Raw genomic sequence first — 20,655 nt, forward strand, 5'->3', positions numbered from 1 at the left:
GAATAGATTTCTGCCAGGAAACCCTTTCTGGCAGAGAGGCAAACTTCTCCCATGTGCATTCCAGCCATGCTCTGACACAATTTCAACCTTGGCAATTTTGTTGGCAGTAAAAAGCGACTGGCTGGCAGATACGATAACTTCATCATGTTGAAAAACTAAACATTAATTGGTTCTTTCCTCTCTGATGTGAAGATTTTCAACATCTCTCTTTCATATTAGCTGTAATTTAAATCTCTTTGGGCTTTTGGACTGTTGTTAAGACTAAATATGCAATTGAAAGACATCCTGGTGGGAATGTGTGGGCATTTATTAGGGTCTTGTTTGACATTTAAACATAAAATCGAAAGATTAATTAATATTTAAACTAATTGTTGGTTGCTACCCTAACTGTGTGTGGTTTATATGTGCGTGTGTGTGCGTGTGTGTAAAATTGTGTGGGAGTCAGTCAGTTTTTGCTGTGCTTTAATTCAGCAATATTACACTTGAGGGTGCGCTTTATCATCATCTGTGGCATGACAGTGATGCGGTCAGGACCGAGGTGCTGCTACAAATGACTTTAAAGCGCACCCTCATGTGTAATATTGTGATTACACAACTACTACCAACAAAAAAAAAAAATAAATTAATATATATATATATATATATATATATATATATATATATATATATATATATATATATATATATATACAGTACAGGCCAAAAGTTTGGACACACCTTCTCATTCAGTGCGTTTTCTTTATTTTCATGACTATTTACATTGTAGATTCTCACTGAAGGCATCAAAACTATGAATGAACACATGTGGAGTTATGTACTTAACAAAAAAAGGTGAAATAACTGAAAACATGTTTTATATTCTAGTTTCTTCAAAATAGCCACCCTTTGCTCTGATTACTGCTTTGCACACTCTTGGCATTCTCTCCATGAGCTTCAAGAGGTAGTCACCTGAAATGGTTTCCACTTCACAGGTGTGCCTTATCAGGATTAATTAGTGGAATTTCTTGCTTTATCAATGGGGTTGGGACCATCAGTTGTGTTGTGCAGAAGTCAGGTTAATACACAGCCGACAGCCCTATTGGACAACTGTTAAAATTCATATTATGGCAAGAACCAATCAGTTAACTAAAGAAAAACGAGTGGCCATCATTACTTTAAGAAATGAAGGTCAGTCAGTCCGGAAAATTGCAAAAACTTTAAATGTGTCCCCAAGTGGAGTCGCAAAAACCATCAAGCGCTACAACGAAACTGGCACACATGAGGACCGACCCAGGAAAGGAAGACCAAGAGTCACCTCTGCTTCTGAGGATAAGTTCATCCGAGTCACCAGCCTCAGAAATCGCAAGTTAACGGCAGCTCAGATCAGAGACCAGATGAATGCCACACAGAGTTCTAGCAGCAGACCCATCTCTAGAACAACTGTTAAGAGGAGACTGCGCGAATCAGGCCTTCATGGTCAAATAGCTGCTAGGAAACCACTGCTAAGGAGAGGCAACAAGCAGAAGAGATTTGTTTGGGCCAAGAAACACAAGGAATGGACATTAGACCAGTGGAAATCTGTGCTTTGGTCTGATGAGTCCAAATTTGAGATCTTTGGTTCCAACTGCCGTGTCTTTGTGTGACGCAGAAAAGGTGAACGGATGGATTCCACATGCCTGGTTCCCACTGTGAAGCATGGAGGAGGAGGTGTGATGGTGTGGGGGTGTTTTGCTGGTGACACTGTTGGGGATTTATTCAAAATTGAAGGCACACTGAACCAGCATGGCTACCACAGCATCCTGCAGCGACATGCCATCCCATCCGGTTTGCGTTTAGTTGGACCATCATTTATTTTTCAACAGGACAATGACCCCAAACACACCTCCAGGCTGTGTAAGGGCTATTTGACCAAGAAGGAGAGTGATGGAGTGCTGCGGCAGATGACCTGGCCTCCACAGTCACCGGACCTGAACCCAATCGAGATGGTTTGGGGTGAGCTGGACCGCAGAGTGAAGGCAAAGGGGCCAACAAGTGCTAAACACCTCTGGGAACTCCTTCAAGACTGTTGGAAAACCATTTCAGGTGACTACCTCTTGAAGCTCATGGAGAGAATGCCAAGAGTGTGCAAAGCAGTAATCAGAGCAAAGGGTGGCTATTTTGAAGAAACTAGAATATAAAACATGTTTTCAGTTATTTCACCTTTTTTTGTTAAGTACATAACTCCACATGTGTTCATTCATAGTTTTGATGCCTTCAGTGAGAATCTACAATGTAAATAGTCATGAAAACAAAGAAAACGCATTGAATGAGAAGGTGTGTCCAAACTTTTGGCCTGTACTGTATATATATATATACATAATCAAAATGTATTCATGTTGAGGAGCAATGAGCTCTCAAAACAAAAAACTTTTTGCAACTGTTATCTCTGTTTCCACAGAAATACATAGTGTCTGACTAATAACTGGCAAAGCATCAGTCACGTCAGTAAACTCCTATATGTACTGAAATCTAGTTTACTACTCCGGCAGGTAGGTTGAACCTTAGTAACAACCTAGCAATGGACCTGTTTTCTAGTCCCTGGTGAGTCTGCCAGCCAACCTAAGCTTAATAATTAGAGATCGCCAGGTTTCCCAAACTAAATGAATACCCTATATATAAACACAAAACTGCTTCACATGAACTTTTAAACTAGTAGTGCCGTGTCACCGGCACAGCTGATGGTGGATGCCAGACATTTCCAATCACTCATGAGCATTCTAAAGTCTAAAAGTCAAAATGATTTAAAAAAAAAGATGTAATCATTTCCAGTGTTTTTATCTAATGAAATATTCTGCTTCAATCCATATTTGATGGTTTTCAGCCTTTCAGAAACACCTTTTTCACTGCGGTCACATGCATTGCATTGAGGGGGTGGTTGAGCAGCAAAGAGCACCATAAATTGAATGAATTAAAGAAAGTTGAATCAATACAAAATAAGAGTAAATCTTTTAATCCGATGAATCACTTAGCCTTTATAAGTATGTTGGGGAATTTCTGCCAATGCAGTGGTTAAGTTCAAGTTCTGAAATTGTTTTAATTAAGTTAATTATTCTATGAATGTTACTATAACAGCTGCATGAAACATAGGAAGTAAAGGACAAAAAATGTTTCAGATATGTTATTTTAATACATGCTGACTTCCTTCTGGTGTTTGCTCTGGCAGTAACAACGTTGCCATGGAACTGGCGGAGTAATATTTTTAGTGATGAGCCAGGTGTGCTGTTATGCTGATCTGAGCACATTCTTGTTGACCAATCAGATTGCTTGGTTGGAACTACTTGTTGTATAATTTATACTGTTTGCTGGTTGTGAGGGGTTTGGTTAATAATTATCCCCTCACTCTCTGGGTTTCTGTCGCCCTGTCTGTGCGGCGTTCTTCACCATTCTTCCTCCATCTCATCAGTCTTTTTAACATCTCCTCACTGCCTGCTTTGCAGTGACCTGCTCTTCTCACTTCAAGGCGGAGAAGCTTCATCTCTCTCCACTGCTGCTCTTAAGCAAACTCATTTGGTCTTATTAGGGGACGAGTCTGCCAAGTGTTCTTAAGACTGGCTGAGGAAGATGAGGGCTTAGTTTTTTTCTCGATATTTTTGCTGCAATAAGATAATTCACTTGTGGAGCTCAGCAAAATTTTGTAGTGCTTTCATGCAATGTCCAACTCTGGTGGACTTGACACACTAACCTTTTCGCAACTGACCAACAGCAAACTGTCTTGACAGTGCTGACCGTTAACTAAAATGGAGGAAGCTATTATTTAAGCATTTAAAAACTTCATGGAAATTTACAGTGCAGAAGCTGTTGAATTTAACATGATCTTAAATAGGTGCTGTGATGGACAGCTTTGTCAACAGTGATTTAAAAAACATGGGGAGGAAAAAAGCCTGAAGTCAGCAGGCAGTGTGTGTGTACAAACCTGCCAATGCAGCCCGATCATCACTCAAAAAACAAACAGGAACAGCTCTCACATCTATTTAGACTGTAGTAAACTGACAGAGGAGTAAAGGGAATGGATGCTGATGAGTTTACACTTGTCCTATATGTATATGAATTTATGCATGACAGAAGTCTTGTAATGAAAAAAAAAAACAACTATGATATTTTCATGTGATTATGTTTGTGCATAATGTGTAATTAGATGGGTCTGCTGCCCTATTGGACAGGCTAACCCATACCTTAACCGTCCTGAAAAAAAACTTGGTTAAATAAAAAGAAAATTAAATAATAGTAATAGACCTTCAGAGGCCTGTACTATGAAGCCTGTTCAACTTACCCAGTATATTTTCGTTATCTGGTTTGACTAACCCTAACACTGGCAGTCTGGATAACCAGCACTACAAAGCTGGTTATCAACTAGTTCAGTCAACTTCGGGTTGAAGGTGTTAATTACGAGCAACATCATCAGAACCATGACTGAAGAAGGCTGCTTCATATCATGTGAGATGAAACTGTAGCAAAAGTGTCTGGGACTATGAGACAGGAAAATGTCAGTGTCATTAATCTTGTGTAATCTTATGATGGAAAATGTAGAAAATTGAAAATACTATCAAAAAAACCCCCACAATTTATTGCACCATTGGCCGAGACTTAAATTACACGTGTGTATCACTAGGCTATATGTGACATTAGCGTGTAGAGTATTTTTTGCGATTTATTTGGTTGATGATGAATGTCACATAAAACACTTTAAAGTAATGCCCACTACTGAAGCAAAGGGTGGAAAAGTAGCCTAGTTAATGAATGATGAGGTCTATCTGACCCAAATGTTGCATTTATAATAACACAAGCCAATCAACAGTGTGTGGATTATTTTACCAATAACATATCTTTTTTTTTCCATTTTTTCTTTCTCTTTGGGGGCACCTATGGTGATAAACACTAATTGCAGTGTGTATGTTGGCAGATTTGAAACCAGGCTGGTGAATTTATTTTTTATCAGACATCCAGTTTCTAATACTACAAATACAAGGGCTTCCATCAGTGAGCCATAGGCCCAGTTACCATTGTGTTTCCTCATTTGGTGATAGATAGTGACGTAACAGGCATTCATTTAAAATAAAATCATCAAGATGATGACTTGAAATTTTGACTTTAATTTATCACTTTATATTAAAGTAGTTACTAACAGTTGTACCCCTAATGTTGTTTTCTATCTCTTTGAATAGAGCACTTAAAGTGACCCCACAGTGGATTAGCTGATGCTGGACCAGTGGCATAAGGAAGTTACAACGGGCCCTAGTGCATGCTATCGTGCATGTATTGTTTTGACACAAATAGGGACTTGACATTGGACAACATCAACATATATATTACCCAGCAATCATCATTGCATATCTGATGAAAATATCAAAGAAAATTAATCATTAAATTGAATGGTTCTCATAGTTTAATTATAGATTTTATAACTTAGGTAGAAAAAGCATATCATTTTGTTTCAGATAACTACTGACTATATGAAAAGATAAAAACGTAAACCATGACGTAGATGGGTTTGCCTTTTTGAGGACATATTAAGCAAATTATAAACATTCTTTTGTCATTCCTCTTTGAACACAGGAACATAATCGAGGGTGGTGATCTGAATCACCCCAGGCCCCAGTGCAACCGCACTGCCTGCACTGTATATATATTCACGCCCCTGTCCTTGACAGCAAAACATGGGTTTTGATCTGATCCGGATAACATTTTTTTAACACTGGACCCTAGAGATAACAAACTATGTTTCTGGGACACAGAGGAATCTATTGCCCTGGCAGGAGCCACTTCTCCTTATCAATGAGTTACCGAATCCTGTTACTCTGAAATGATAACACATAAGCCCCGATCACAAGATTACAAACTATTATATCAGGATAATAGACTTTAAATCTCGAGATTATGATAATGGCTTTATATTTCAGGTAACTAGATGATTCAGTTATGATCTTGAGATAGCAGGTCTAAGTATGGCTGCACTGAGGCTCCACTCTTTCCTACCTAAACAATACCCTAAATGTAACCTTATCCTTGATCAAATCATTTCAAACAATAAGTGCAATATTCTCCACCAATTTTTGTGTGATGTGTTTCTCACCTGTTTGTAGGAGACATAGATAGGTCTGCTGAAGATGATCCACTCCACCACCTTACTGCAGGGAGGCGTGGTCAGAGAGCCGGTGTAGCGATAGTAACTTCCCAAGGCAGACGGCAGCAGGTCCTTCAGGACGAACGGCTCCAGGACTGTCTCTTTTTCTATATGAGAGGTCAGGACAAAGTGTTTGGATCAATACAACATGATCTACACAACACTCTTTGTCTCACTGCAAAATACAGTGACCAGGCTTTCTGGAGCAGATCCAAGTGCTACTGTTTCACAGCCTTTAGGTTTATGCTATCGATTTCATTTGCATTGTGCCTGCCTTGTTCAATGCCCCCCTACTGACAGACATATTGCACTGAACACCTACAATTATACCTCTCTTGGAGTTGGATGGCATACACAATACAATCAACGCTATAACATCACATCTCTAAGCCCAAATGTTGACACAGTGGAATTATTCACTGACTAACAGTGTGTGCCCCAAACAAAAATCATGACTGGTATGAGGCACACTGTGGTCTGTGGAGAGGAAGGAAATAAGACTGTTCATGAAATGATAAAGGAAGCTTCAAGCAAGAAAATCTGTTTTCCTTTTATATTACACTTTCAGTGAGAGTGTAATAATCCAGATCCCCTAGAAATGGGCTTTTCAAACAAAACAATTAAGTAATCTGTAAACACATTTACAGTATACCTTCTGTCAATTTCTTTTCTCCAAGTGGCCGGCCTCAAGCTACCACTGACCTCAGAGGAGATGTTAATTTTACAGTGAATGTAAAGTAAAAACACAACAACCTAGAATTGCCACCTTGAGGATGTATGCGTCTACCAACCAGTCTGTCTATAATATATGTAATTAACTTTTAAGGAATTTAATGAAAGGTAGTAAATGTATTTTTTGGTGAAACATGATAGCTTCACACACACAGCACAGAAGATCTATACAATCAGCACAGTTTCAAGGTGGGCACCCAAGATTACTGTCGCCAATTCGGCAAAACCAGACCAAATGTCTCCTCTTCTGTTCCTGAGGTATGATGTGAATAATGGCCTGAAAAGTGTTTTTGCAAAATATTATTACCCCTTTTTGACAGTCATGGGCTGCTTTGGTTTGGTTTGGGCTGTCGGCCCACCGTGGTAGGGATTTGCATTTCTGTTACAACAGGGTTACCTTCTTGAAGGTGTGTCTTTAACTGATGACGGCTTGTCTTGAGTGATGATGTTTAAAAGCAGTGGGCTGATCCACGGCTAAAGTCCCTGGTTAGTGTTGCTGCATGTGTTTTTCCACAGTAGGGCAGGTAAAAGAAGTTTACCTGTTGGAGGTGAGCTGTTTGCAGAGGTGCAGTAAGAGCCTGTTGTCTGCAGCTCTTTCTCTAACATCTCACTGTGGCTGTTTTTGCTTTTACTTTCCTCCCTGCCATATTATTAGACTTGCCTTTATTGAAGAAAAGCTGCTGACAAAGTTCTGCTAATTCAGTTATAAACACATTTCATTTTATATGGATTCTTCACAATAAAAGTCCCCCATTATTTTGTTATGTAAAAACTATTACTGTGAGGCAGCAAAATAATGAAATGTTGAGTTTTAGAGCAGCAACTTTACACAACTTCTAATACGGCTGATAGCAAACATGAAACAGTAAAATAAAGCAGATATCTAAAGTCCAAACAGGATGCAGGAGAGAAACTAAACTCCAAATCACAGAGATTCAGTTAGAAGCTACAAAAGTACTGAGATCTGAACACACAATGCCTTTCTCTGTGGTCTCCTGCAGACAGTGGTGAGTAAAGTCTTGCAACACATACGCTTGTTTGAGGGGGAGAAGCGGGGTCATAGGGTGTTGGCTGTGGTCAGTGAGCCCTCACCACTACCTGCTTGAGGGCAGGTGGCTAGCTTTTGGACTTTCTTTGGAGAAGGTCCATCTTTGGCACAGCATGGCATGGTGTGGCGTGTCTAAAGTGATAATGGAAACACAACTTGGTGCGGAATAGCTCGACTCAGCATGGCCAAAAGTAACAGTGGAAAACGGCCAAAATATGTCACACTGAAATTGAAATTTGATCTTTTGGATATAAATTGTCATCCCCTCATCATTATCGCTATTAGACATAGAGTGAAATTTTGACGTTTGATTACGAAATTAGAATCAGTTTATCCTTTCGGCCAAATTTGAAGAAATTCCCTCATAATTTTCTTGAGATAGAAAATAGTCGGAGGATGGGGTGTACATATGTGCGCGAACGTAGAGACGCATGTACAGACGAACCTTGAGGCATTAAAACATGTACGTATACATATATATACACACACACGCACATATATATATATATATATATATATATATATATATATATATATATATATATATATATACATGTATGTGTATATATATATAAGCAAATATATTACCCAATAATTTCCTATGCACACATTCAGAGGACACAAGGCAATTTAAGCATCAATATGGAGTCATGTCTCTGTCCAGCTGATGACTTAAGTCCAATATATACTCTCGTTTTAGTGTTGTTGTTTTTTTTTTTCCTGAGAAAAAAATGTCTGGCTGGCTAAATGTTCCACTGTGTTACCCAGCTGCTAACTTTGTCCTCATGCTGTTTGGTGCTGAGTGACCCCTTTCACATTACACAGTCATTTGATCCACTGATAATATATAAGACATTGAAAAGGGCAGCTTTAACTGATGAATTACCCTCAAAGTAACTTAAAACGTTTTATATGGTGGTCCCTCAAGACAGAATATCCGCTACCGGCATTTTTCAGCATACATAGTGCAGTAATTCTACAAAATCCTTAATAACTAAAAATGAATAAAAGTACTTTAACAATTTTCACCAACACGTCATCATTCATCTCCCTCTGAACAGTTATGAATACAAAAAAAAGCTTTGTTGAAAAGGAGAGGAGGAAAAGGAGAGGAAGGAGAGAGCTTGACAGGAGGAGGGAGGAGTTGTCATCACAGGAGAGAAGGAGGAAGAGGAGGAAGTGAGTTGTGAAGCAAAGGGAAAGGTGGGGAAAGAGAGGATGAAAAAAGAAGAATAAAAAAAACAGCAACAAAAGGAGAGAAATTACGATAGGAGATGAAGGGGGGGAGGAGAATGCATTTGATCCACAGCTCCAATAAAAACATATGAGGATGAAGGGTGACAGGAATGGAAATAAAAGGCGAGGAGGTGTGTTTGAGTGTCTCGAGTGCGGGGTGATGCATGCAGCGGGGCGGGTCACTTGACAGGGCCCGGGACGGGGCGAAGGGGGAGATGCACTGTCTTTATCGGCGACAGATAGAACCGCAGGCCCCCTCCTCCCCTACCCCTGCATCTTCCTCTAACTCCCCCTTCCTCCTCTTCTTTTTCACCCTCCTGCTGACAAGCCTTGTCTCCCGCTGCCTCCCCGAAGCCGAGTTCAGAGATGTATTTTCAGCTCCGTCGAATCCGTGCGACGGAGCGAGCCGGGGAAGGAGAAAGAGTCGGGTAGGGGAGGGGAGGGGTTGTTGATAGCAATGCGGTGGAGGTTGGTGGGGTGTACTTGGGGAACAGAGGATGACGGGACAGGCCTTCTTCAAGAGTTATGCATCTGAATTAGTACTCTCAAGAACCAAACACAGGCTTTGGCATGTCTTGCTTCAAACACAAAATTCAGGAATTGTCTAAACACATGAGACACAAACTTTTTCGCTCTTGTATACGCTCTGTGCCACATGCAAGCATACGGCACTTGAAAGAGGAAAAGGATGAAGATTTAGTGAGGCGAGGCAGCTCGTACAGTGACGGCCTGTGGGCCTTTTTTCTCTCACCAGCACCAGCAGAGACAGCAGAGAGGGGCCCAGGAAAATCTAACATTAGTCAGAGCAGAGTGAGGCTTCAATCAAACAGCAAGTATTTTAAGCTCTGAGCCTCCTGCAAGGCATCAGAAAAGCTGTCCACTCATCTAATCATCCATTAGCTTCCTTAGTTAGTCAGTCAAGTCTTAATATTTTATCGCACAGCAAGGGGAAAGGCCACACATTTAGCACAAAGTCACACATGGGTGGCACTCAAGAACTCTGAATGTGTGTGAATGATATTTTGTATTGATACTGATCTGCATTTGTTACTAGTCTGTAATCATGTGGTTTCTGCAAACGACTCTTCATTATGTTGTGTATGAATGGTTATTGCAGTTTTGGTCATTCAAGATCACTTTTGGATTGACTGCAGTGCAATAAGTCTGCAATAAGTCTTCCAACCTAAAAGACAAATCAGGTATCAAAATGACCTATATGAGAGTTTTCTGATGTAGCTGCCCTATCAGGACGACAGCATTATATGTCACTACCTCCCAAAACACAAGCAGCATTAATTCAAAGTCCATTTGCCAGCCTTTTCTAGAGTTTTCATCCACATCTGACTTTGACACTTGAGATCAGTCTGCTTCCAAGAGTTGATGTTGGGCTCTTCAACCATGACTACCATGTGTTCCTAAACTTAACCGAGAAGGGTGTAATGCCGGGTTCAGACTACACAACATTTTTGTCCATTCTGACAGTCACTTTGTCATTAGGCAATTGTGGAGTCATGAAATGGACAGACATGACAGACCGCATGTTGGTCCACGATCAATGATCTCAGGACGTCTGTCGTGATGTGCATATCAGTGAATTACTCTTGTCCTATTTTTTATTATTACTGCTATTATTATTTCAGTCACTATGGCTGTTCATGCCCCAGCTGAACTGTTATTGTAGTAATGTAAAAAGTACCACCAGATGGCAGGAGGTATATTTGAAGTGCCGTATGAAAACTATGCAAGTCACTGAATCCTCCACCTGCAAGGTTTAACAATAAAAGAAAGTGAAGGGATTCTCTCAAGTTAAATTATAAGAGGTTTTAAATTTTAAACTGATACAGGAAGTGTAGAGTTTGACACAACAATGTGGCGTATTAAATTTAACAGGGCAAATGGGAGCGGATTAAAAATAATAATAAAATACCGAGTGAATGAGAAATAAAGAGCCATTTCTAATGTAGTCTGTGTCAAATGAAGCTGGTACCCTCTGCAGTTGTGGTATGTAAAAGCCCTAACACTACTTTTTAATTTTATCCCTTTACGTCCTCCATTAAGAGGAAACAACATTCTTTGCTAGTTTGATGCTAATGGCAGTACTCAATGGGTTGCTAAAGTGCCTCTGCTGTTTCACGCCCTCATTCTTCCATTTTTACTCTGTCGTGGTAACATCCCCAGCGGAAATGTCAATGAAACTTGGGTGTTGTTGCCATACAGTTGCCCATGGCAGCAGATCACTTTGTGTTTCTACTGGTCAAAGGGACAGCTGTGATGGGAGAAGTTGTGGAGGACAAAAAGAAAATCAAACATACTAGACTTTCTGTCGGGATGTCATGAGGCATCCCTGGATTATTGCGTACAACACTCATTGACATTCACAATCTAAACTGACACTGTACGATGCCACATTGGGCTGTAAATGGGCTGATATGGTGTAGTCTGAACCCAGCAGTAGGGTTCATTCTTGACCTCATCCAAGTTCTGTACATCCCACATAGCCTAATGGTAACTGACTAAATTCCATTTCCTTAAAAAGACCATAAGATACAACTGACTGATTTTAAGCCCCAGCCCCTCTAAGCTACTGTTGCTATGTCAGACAAGTTTGACAAAAAGAAGCATGAATATGCCTGTTCAGCTTAGCTGAATGCTGTACTGTTCTGGGAGTCAGACAATATGTGATGAATGGATATATTCACAATGTTAACTTTTATGAGTGAGGCAAAATGATGCAAATTGAGGCTTCCAGACTCAATGAAAAGGAAGAAGTAATGTTGGAGACCAAGAATGAAACGACTATTGATCCAGTTTGTGCCAGAGTGTGCTCCAGCATTCGGAGCTAGAATTTCTGAATGCATCCCTGAATTGCCAGGAAAGGGAAACTGGGCAATAGGCATGCACAACTGTTAGTGGAAGACAGAGTGAAAAAAGGGGCGGGGCATATGAAAGGCTTAATGAAAACTCTGGAACAAGCTAGCATCAGCACCTTGGGTTGATATTGTTGTCTACTGTTTCCAAAAGTGAACATGGTCAATATTACCAATGCAATGGTTTTCTGGTGAGGACAGTGTCCCAAACGAGTCTGTCAAACTCGCAGCAACTACTTAAAACAATTGTTTTAGGTAGGCTACACTCACATTGGCCACAATAACTCATCCTGGACCAATGACATGATGTCACCTTTTGGATGGGTGTCACAAACTAAAGAGTGTGCAAAAGCAATGCTATGCTATGTAGTCTGGTAGTGAAATGCATGGGAGATAGTATGAACCTTAAGGTGCCAACACATTAGACTTCAGTCATGTGAATAATAACTCCAAGAGACTGACTGGGTGAGTTTGGACTGGTCTTTAATCAGCAATGCCATCTGTGGTGAAAGTGAATGAAAAGGTTCAGATTTGGTGGGTTTTCAAGCAGGAAAGAGACAGATGGAGTTTTGTGATATCCAGAGAGTGTAATTGAAATAAATGAAGAGTGCAACAAAAAAGCCAGATCTGTTGTGTGGGATAAATTTCAGGTTGTTCAGTACGATCTTGTAAAATGTAGCACTTGTAAGCAGCATCTGTCCCACTGCAATAACATCTCATCAGTGATGATCAGTGTTCGCTTGTGTGCTGAGAAATGTTCTTTAAAAATGAAACCCTTTGAATTCCAAAACACAAGCAATTTTCTTTCCTTGACAACGAATCCCAGTAACACTATTTAGTCCAATCTTTTAACCACAGAAGCACTGCTTGTCATTTCGACATTTATAAATGCATGTATTCTGAAACAAGTTGATAACGCGTTACAGCTGGTTTACAGGACAAGGTGGAGACTGGACTGTGCAGTACATCAGAGTATTGTAGTCTATCTGAAGTGGAGTAAGTTCATACGCAGAATGGGAAAATGACAGTGCATATGTTGTTGATAATGTTGTGTTCTTCCTTAAGAAGCTTAAGGACATGGCAGTTTAAAGATTACAACGTGCTTCCAAAGCTCCTGTAATACAAGGGAAGGAAATTGAATTGGCAGTCAGCTGAAGAAGCGCAGATTGTTTTTTGAAGACAAATACAGATGCAGCCAGTAAGTAGCCAACCTGAGGCTTTGCTTTTTCCTGCAGAAAATAAACGTCATTTAACATGTCTGGTAACACCGGGACTTTTTTTTTATCACAGTTTTATTGAATCCATTTTTAATTTTTGTGCCCATGCATGATTTGACAGCTTGAGATGAAGGAAAATAACAGGGCTTATCCTGAAAGACTGAAAAAACTCCAACCAGCATTAGACATTGAATTTTGACCATTTTAAAATGTTTGATAAGACCAATATATTCCTCATCTGAGAACCATTTACGCAAATATCCTGTTCATACTGTTCAATTCTGCAGGTCACAATTTCTGTCTAATGCCAAGATCCAATGCCGGTGCAAGAAGTAGTGATACCTCATGCAGAGACTCAGAAAGTAAAGTGGGTGGCAGTCAGGTGGTGGTTGGTTATGTAGTTTAGTATCTGGTCACCATTTTGGTCTAGATGTTTGTAGTTTATACAGACATGCATGGTCCCCAGAGAATGAATCCTACTGATTTTAGTGTTTCCAACAGACTGAGAATGTACTGTATTGTGTGGCAGTAGCTGACGATGGAGGGAGATGAGTTTCATGAGTCTTCGTAAGTTCCAATTTTTCTCAGTGGCAGTTAGTGGAGGTTTGAGTCGTGGGGTGGATAATTGATCAGTAAATCCAATCAGAGCTGATCAGATCAGATTGATGGATGGAGCAGCTGTTTGTGTGTGAAAGCAAACTTTTAGGCCCAGAGCAATGAACAGTTAAGTTTCCCTTTCACTGCGCCATGTGCTCTGCTGCTCTGTCTGTGCCCAGAGTAGACTCTACACTCTGAGGGCCGAATTCACAAAGAATGAACTGCGGCCGCTGATAGCACCTTGAATTGCACTTCATTTGCACCCGCAGTTTGCTCCGTCTTAACATCCTATTCACAAAGGATATTGCGCTAATGATATACCAGCGCAAACACGCCCACGTTTGGCAGATGAGTGCAGTTTGCCCCTGATTTGCCCCTGATTGCAATTAGCCACATGGCAAAGTATAAATGCTGGCCTTGCGCCAAGAACACCGTGGCAGAACAATGGCAGACTTTGTTTGGCAAAGTACTGAATACTGTATACCCTCATGTAGTGATGTCTGCTGGTGAGTCAGTCTAACAGTGTCGGATGGGTTGAGGCTGTGGATTTGACCAAGTTTGACCACTTTATCACTATTCCCTCTCACTTGTAGCTGTTTTTTCGTTATCTTTTGAATTTAATATGAATTATGGAACCGTTTTTGTTCACGTTTGTTTCCCCCATTTCGTAAAATAAATTATTGAAAGTTGCTTTTGAAGTGCGTGACAGAAGTGCGTTTTGAGAATGACCGCAGACTGTCACCTGTTCAACGCATCAGTATCTTCGGATGCCATTGAAGTAATAATGATTATAATAATAATGTCAAAATATTATTTACAGACTGATTTAACAGACGATCACTGCTGTCACGATCACTGGAAAGTCTGGGCGAGAGGCTTCCACAGAGGAGCGCCCAGTTTGCACCAGCTTTCTAAAGACGTTATTTACTTCACTCAAACTGCGTGTGGCTATTAGCGCTGGTGTTAGTGAATTAGACGTTGTTTATCAATGAGGCTCATTTGCATAGAAATGGGCCAGTTTTCCACCAAATATATGCATATTACCCCATTTAAATACATGCAAATAACACCGGAGCACCGAGACACAATCTGCTTGGCAGCGCAGTTAGCGGCCGCAAAAGCCACGCAATCCTTTTGTGAATTCGGCCCTGAGAGTGTGAAGCAATGAAAAACTGAACGGTATAGGCTATGTGTATATTTGTATATTGTATTCCAATGCAACACCTAATTAAAGGTCCAGCTCAAAAAATAGAAAAACCAAAACATGGCAGCAGATTTTTTAATCATCACAAATAATCAATGTGTGGAAAACCCTGGACTTGGTGATACCCTGTATTTTAATCTAGTGTCAGCAGGCCAAAGTTTGCACTTATTCAGTTAAATAACCCAGCATCTACTTGATGAAGTGGCAATACATTTGATAGACATTCATGGTTTAAATCGACACTGTTGTGTTACAAGTAACGCCTGTCACACCTCTTTTTCTGTTGCGATGTCAGCATGCTGTCTAAAATCACACACAGCTTTGCCACATGCAAAGGTGGGATAAAGATGGGACTTTGTAGCGGCCCCATAGCGTGATCTCTGTGTAAAATGGGCTACTGTGAGTATGTCAGCATATTGACAAAAGCATTTAGCTCAAAGCACGTCTAACCTCAAAGTGCTTCTAGCATGGCTGTAGACTCTAGGTCAGTGTTTCCCAAATGGTGGTATGGGTACCCCTGGGGTTTTTTGTGAATGTTTTTTTAAATAATTGCAGTCATGCATGTTTCAACGATACAAGTTAAATAAAAAAATGTAAATGACAGTTCAATAAACAACAGTGTTTAGTCAATATTCAACTTCCTAATGCAACTGTTAACTGCTGTAAAAATGTCAAGTATTGCCATACAGCAATGACACTTTTTTTTTTTTTTTTTAAAGTTTGACTTTGTAGATGATTGAGAGGAAGGACAGAGTTTCACACAGGACTGGAAGGAGTTTCAATACTGTAAAATGACTTTAAAATATTTCCTGGTAAACCACTGAATGTCATGGTTGTGAAGAGCTGTTGAGACACAAAGATCTGATGACCCAAAAATCCCACATATGGTCTCTCTAAGTGTGTGGCCATTGTAATTTCATATTCTTATTTTCAGTGCAATCATGAGTTTATGTTAATTGTCAACTGTTGAAACAAATCTAATCAAGTTTATGTTTGTTCATTGTGTGTTTCTACCAAAAATGTTTGCACTGGTCAGGGGTTCTTGGTTAAAAATATATATTTCAAAGGGGTTACGTGACTGAAAAAAGCTTGAGAATCACAGCTCCTGATAACTGTGACGGCAATCTTTCCCCAACCTTTACCAAGTGTTTTGGTTTGCACTTAAAATGTTTTGCAGACTCATGTTGAGATTGTTGTTCTTGTGTGGTGATAGATTTGAACTGTCTCAGTTTTGACGGTCATCAACTTCCTGTGCTGGGGAGAATCACATCTCCTCACAGCTTGCTTCTTTTTCCCAATACAAGTTTCTCTTGTCTGAGCTATGATGTTGAAAAAATGATCAGAATAATGATGGGCTGTGGCGATCATCCTTACAAGGAAAGAAGGGAATGTGAGCCCTTTTCAATAAACATGTAATTAATGATTAGAATAATTACAATTACCATTCTACATGAAGGAGCAGTAAACAAATCAGGCCCTGCTTACATAACAAAAAACAGTGTGAAAATGATTAATGAAACAACATGTAGTTTTTTCTGTTTGACCTTTTTTGAGAGGGCATTATGTTTCATGCATGGCTGGAAATAATTAATATTCCATATCACACTGCCCCTGTTAGCGGCCTAAAATAAGTGCTGGTGTCAGAATGAATTAGTTGTTTGTTTGCCTCTGGGTTACCATGAGCACACAAACATTAAGCATCTATGATGAAAGAGTGTAAATACAATAGAGTCTTAACTTACTTCTCCTTGATTTTTGAACTCCTGAACAGAGCTGCTTTGTGGAGAAAGTGGGTCTTGGAAAAGTCATACAGGGACAGTGACGCATGTTTTTAAAAAAGCTGAGATATTTCAGTTTCAAATCCCGAAGTGTTCGAGGGCAGTTTAAAGAATAAAAGAACCAGGGACTCATTTATCTGCTCCGCAGTTAGATTGCTTCATTTGCACATGAAATGAGGTGGCATTTTATGCCTGGATGAGAACTTTGTATTTTGCAGTGATAAGTGGATTTTTACTGCAAAACACTGAGCTAGTGACTTCCTATCCAGTCTTATCAACAGATGGGAAATGTTGGGATTTATTGTGTGGATTTATTAGGATTTTATGGCGTGTTTTTATTTTATTGTGTGATCCTATTGTAAAACCTTGAACAATAATGTTTGAATTAATTTGAGGGCTTTATGGTCATGAATGATACGTCTCTCAGCATTAGCAAATTAACCAAGGCATTTGTTTTACATAAATTAGTTGTTTTCTTTCATGAGATTTCCCTGTTTAACCTTCTTACGTAATGAAACAAGTAAGTGAGAGCATTTTGATGTAAGAACTAGTTATCTCAGTATGAGTGCAGAGGGTTAGTGCAAATATTCAGATATCTCTAATGTCTTTTCTCGAGTGTGTGTGTGTGTGTGCATGTAGTATTATAATGCACTCCAAAAACAATGTCTATCCTGATGCAGTGTACAGACAGTAGAGCTGCTAACCTGGTGTGTGCCTAGGGGCTAATATGTTGTTAGTCATCACAGCTGCCACCTAATAATACTGAGTTGTGGGGACAAAATGCCAAAATGTTTCCATTACTGCATCTATTTCTACACTCTTTGGGGTGTATTTCTTTATTTTGCAGTGTTTTTCAAGCTTAACTTAAAGGACTAACTTGACATTGTGAAATATGCTTATTTACTTCGTTTTTTCCCCAAGGAGATAAGGCCTTTGCATACCAAATCTGCATTTAAATTTGAAATTGTGCATGTTTGATAATAAATATGACCTCACATTGTGTCAATCTGTTTACAAACCAACTCCAAAACCTTCAAATGTCATTAAAGTTTTTGGAGCAGGCTTGATTATCCAAGATTTTACAGATCCGTCAAGACCCCTTAGAGAATTCTTTAACCAGTAAGCAGTGAAAAAAAAAATGTGGCATCATCAAACATCCGCAACAAGAGAGAGGAACAGGGCAGAGGTGGACAAGGGGCCAGCAAGGAAAAGAAGTTCAAATATATGGAAGCAATGTGCCTCTTGAAATTTTCCTCGACGAACAGAAGGTAGCCCATTCAGAGAAATGAGCACGTGAGCAATGATGATGCTTACAGCTGAGTACAATTTAATTGTCCAAAACTTAAGTAGCCGCAATACCAGATGTGACATGCAGACAAAATGTGGTGTCAGACAGAGAGGTAACTCTGCTGGAGAAAGGCAAAGGAGCAATTTGTTTATTAATTTTGTCTTGTTGTCTGTTTTACACAGTGAAACAACAATAAGACAAACAATTAACAACAAAAGCATTAAAATGACTCAGACTTCTTGTGCAAGGTTTCTGTGCATAACTTTTATCTGATGACGGATTAAAAAAAAAAAAAAGCATACGGAAAAAAACTGTGCAAAGGCCTTGAGATAACAAATCACAATCTCATGTCTATATTTTAGGTATGGAGCTGGTGCTGGAAGGCAATAATATTAACTTAGCATTAAGTTAGAAGCAGGGGAACACAGTTAGCTGTTCTGTCCACAGTTAAAAAAAAACCCACACCTATGAAAACTTTTAAATCTCACTAATCAACACATGTCTTATTTGTGTAATCCCCTGCAGCACAGTAGTACTGGGCAGAAACTGTTTGTAGAACAAGAAATTGTCACAAATGTGTGTCCCTTCTTCTAAAAGTCGTAATTGTCATTTTTAAATTTCTGTTTGTGCGCTGATTAAACCAAAGGTGTTGGCAGCTGTATTGTTTGATGGAGTCAGGCTAGCAGTTTCCCCCTGTTTCCTGTCTTAATGCTAAGCTAAGGTAAGCTTAGCTACAATAATAACCTCCTGACTTATAAAAACGTTTACGCTCATTTCTCAAGAATAGCAGTTTTCTCTTTTGGTCTACAGTGTTATGTTTGTTGTACCTCAGAGGAACAAGTACTCTGTTGTAACTACCCCAAACAGTGATGTCCTGTGTAATGACAAACTTCCCCTCTGTGATGGCTCTTTTCTCTGGTTGGACACAGACAAATGGGCACAAAATTGACAACAACAACTCTTAAATGAACATAATCTCTTTAAACTACGTTGTGCCCCTTGCTGGCCAATTTCAAAAAAGTTTTGCACAAGTGGTTCAGCATTGTTTTGAAACATATCCTGTGATAATGTAATGACAGGAGAAACAATATCTGATTTTTCGTCAGATTTGTGTTATGCCACGGCCATTTTTTTCATTTGTAGCGCCCCCTAGTGGTCACATTAAAATAAACTTCCAGGGTATGTTTCAGGTCCCCATGTGGACATATCCTGCAAGTTTTTACCCTGCAGCAGTTGATTGGACAGTATCTTAAAAACGCAATGTGATATCGACAAGCATTATGCAATGTTTGATAAGCTTGGTCCATCCAATAATGAGCCACAGAAAATTTGGTAGCAATCTGGGTTAAGGAGGAGATGTCAAAAATGTGTTGATTTTTTAATTAAAGTGGCAGAAAAACTGCTCAGGCAGATTTAGGTAGTCTTTTAGTTGGATGTCAAGTTTCCTGTAAATGAGACTTACAACACTGGATGTATGACTTTTCAAAGTTGACCTCTAATTTCAGTGCCCCCATCAGGCTGATTGGTGTCACATTTCTTGAGGAGCATATGGTCACAAGTTCCAATCACTGGTGAAGATTTCACGTGACAACGATGTACCATCTCAGATGTATTAGCAGAAACATTTCTGAAGAAAATTAATAAACCAGCACAAGAACAATAGGGTTTCAGCCTTTTGAGCTTGAACCCCTTATAATGCAGTGGAAAAAAAATTGTGTACACACTAAGTTTTAGCCATATTTTCAGGGGTGTCTGTGTTCATGTCAAGCCCTGCTGGGCAATGATTGGCCGATGGCTATGTCAGAGGTTGTGCTTTAAATCTAGTAGTTACTGTGTTCTCCTTTCTAAAGACTAAACCATGGATTCCTTGATATAAATAAAACAAAATATCTGATCTCTGTCACTTGAAGCTCCTTCAATCTTTGATCTGAGACAGGAACTGAATGACATCCCAGACTGTATCTGTCTTCGTAAGAAAGTGCATGTCTGCAGTTCTGCAAAGTGTCTGACACCCAGTCCAGTGAGCTGGAGAAGAGGGACATGAGCAAGCAAAGTACAACACTACATGTCGACAGATTTCAGAGGATTATGTTTGAAGAAGTCTGTGTGTAGAGCATGTCCAGTACATTACAGTGCATGGAGGGACAGAGAGTGAGGCTTTTGGTGTGTTGCCATTGCTAAGGTGCTGCATATAACTGTACATTTACACACCCCTCTGTGTCAGCACAGTGTCATTTTCTCTGTTTATCTACTCAAGCGTCTGTGTTCCCGCTGCTCTCATGTCACAGTGCTGAAATGAAGCCATTCCTCCTCGCCGGCACAAATTACAAGTCCATTAATTCACTATCTCACTCACTGCACGGAGTCTCCACTGACTTGGCACTCTGCGACCCTGATTGGCAATTAATTTTTAAAGGGTGTACAAAGCTTATGGAGGTTTCCCCTGATTTGAGGTACTGTGTCGACCCTGTGGCACTTCTATAGGAATGCGTAAAGAGAACTTCTGTGTTTCTCTCTTTTTCTCTCCGTCTGTACTACTGCACCAGTAT

The 20,655-nt window shown here is 39.8% G+C and overlaps 1 protein-coding gene across 1 annotated transcript in view; it reads right to left on the bottom strand.

Moving 5' to 3' along the window:
* Positions 1 to 20,655, bottom strand: part of LOC117256754 (receptor-type tyrosine-protein phosphatase gamma-like) — a 621,431-nt gene that overhangs the window by 142,179 nt on the left and 458,597 nt on the right. The window contains exon 7 of the mRNA XM_033626372.2: positions 6,089 to 6,246. Coding sequence (XP_033482263.2) covers positions 6,089 to 6,246 — 158 coding nt within the window. The remainder of the gene's footprint in view (positions 1 to 6,088; positions 6,247 to 20,655) is intronic.

The sequence above is a fragment of the Epinephelus lanceolatus genome, chromosome 1 (assembly GCF_041903045.1).
Source record: "Epinephelus lanceolatus isolate andai-2023 chromosome 1, ASM4190304v1, whole genome shotgun sequence".
Classification (NCBI taxonomy): Eukaryota; Metazoa; Chordata; class Actinopteri; order Perciformes; family Serranidae; genus Epinephelus; species Epinephelus lanceolatus.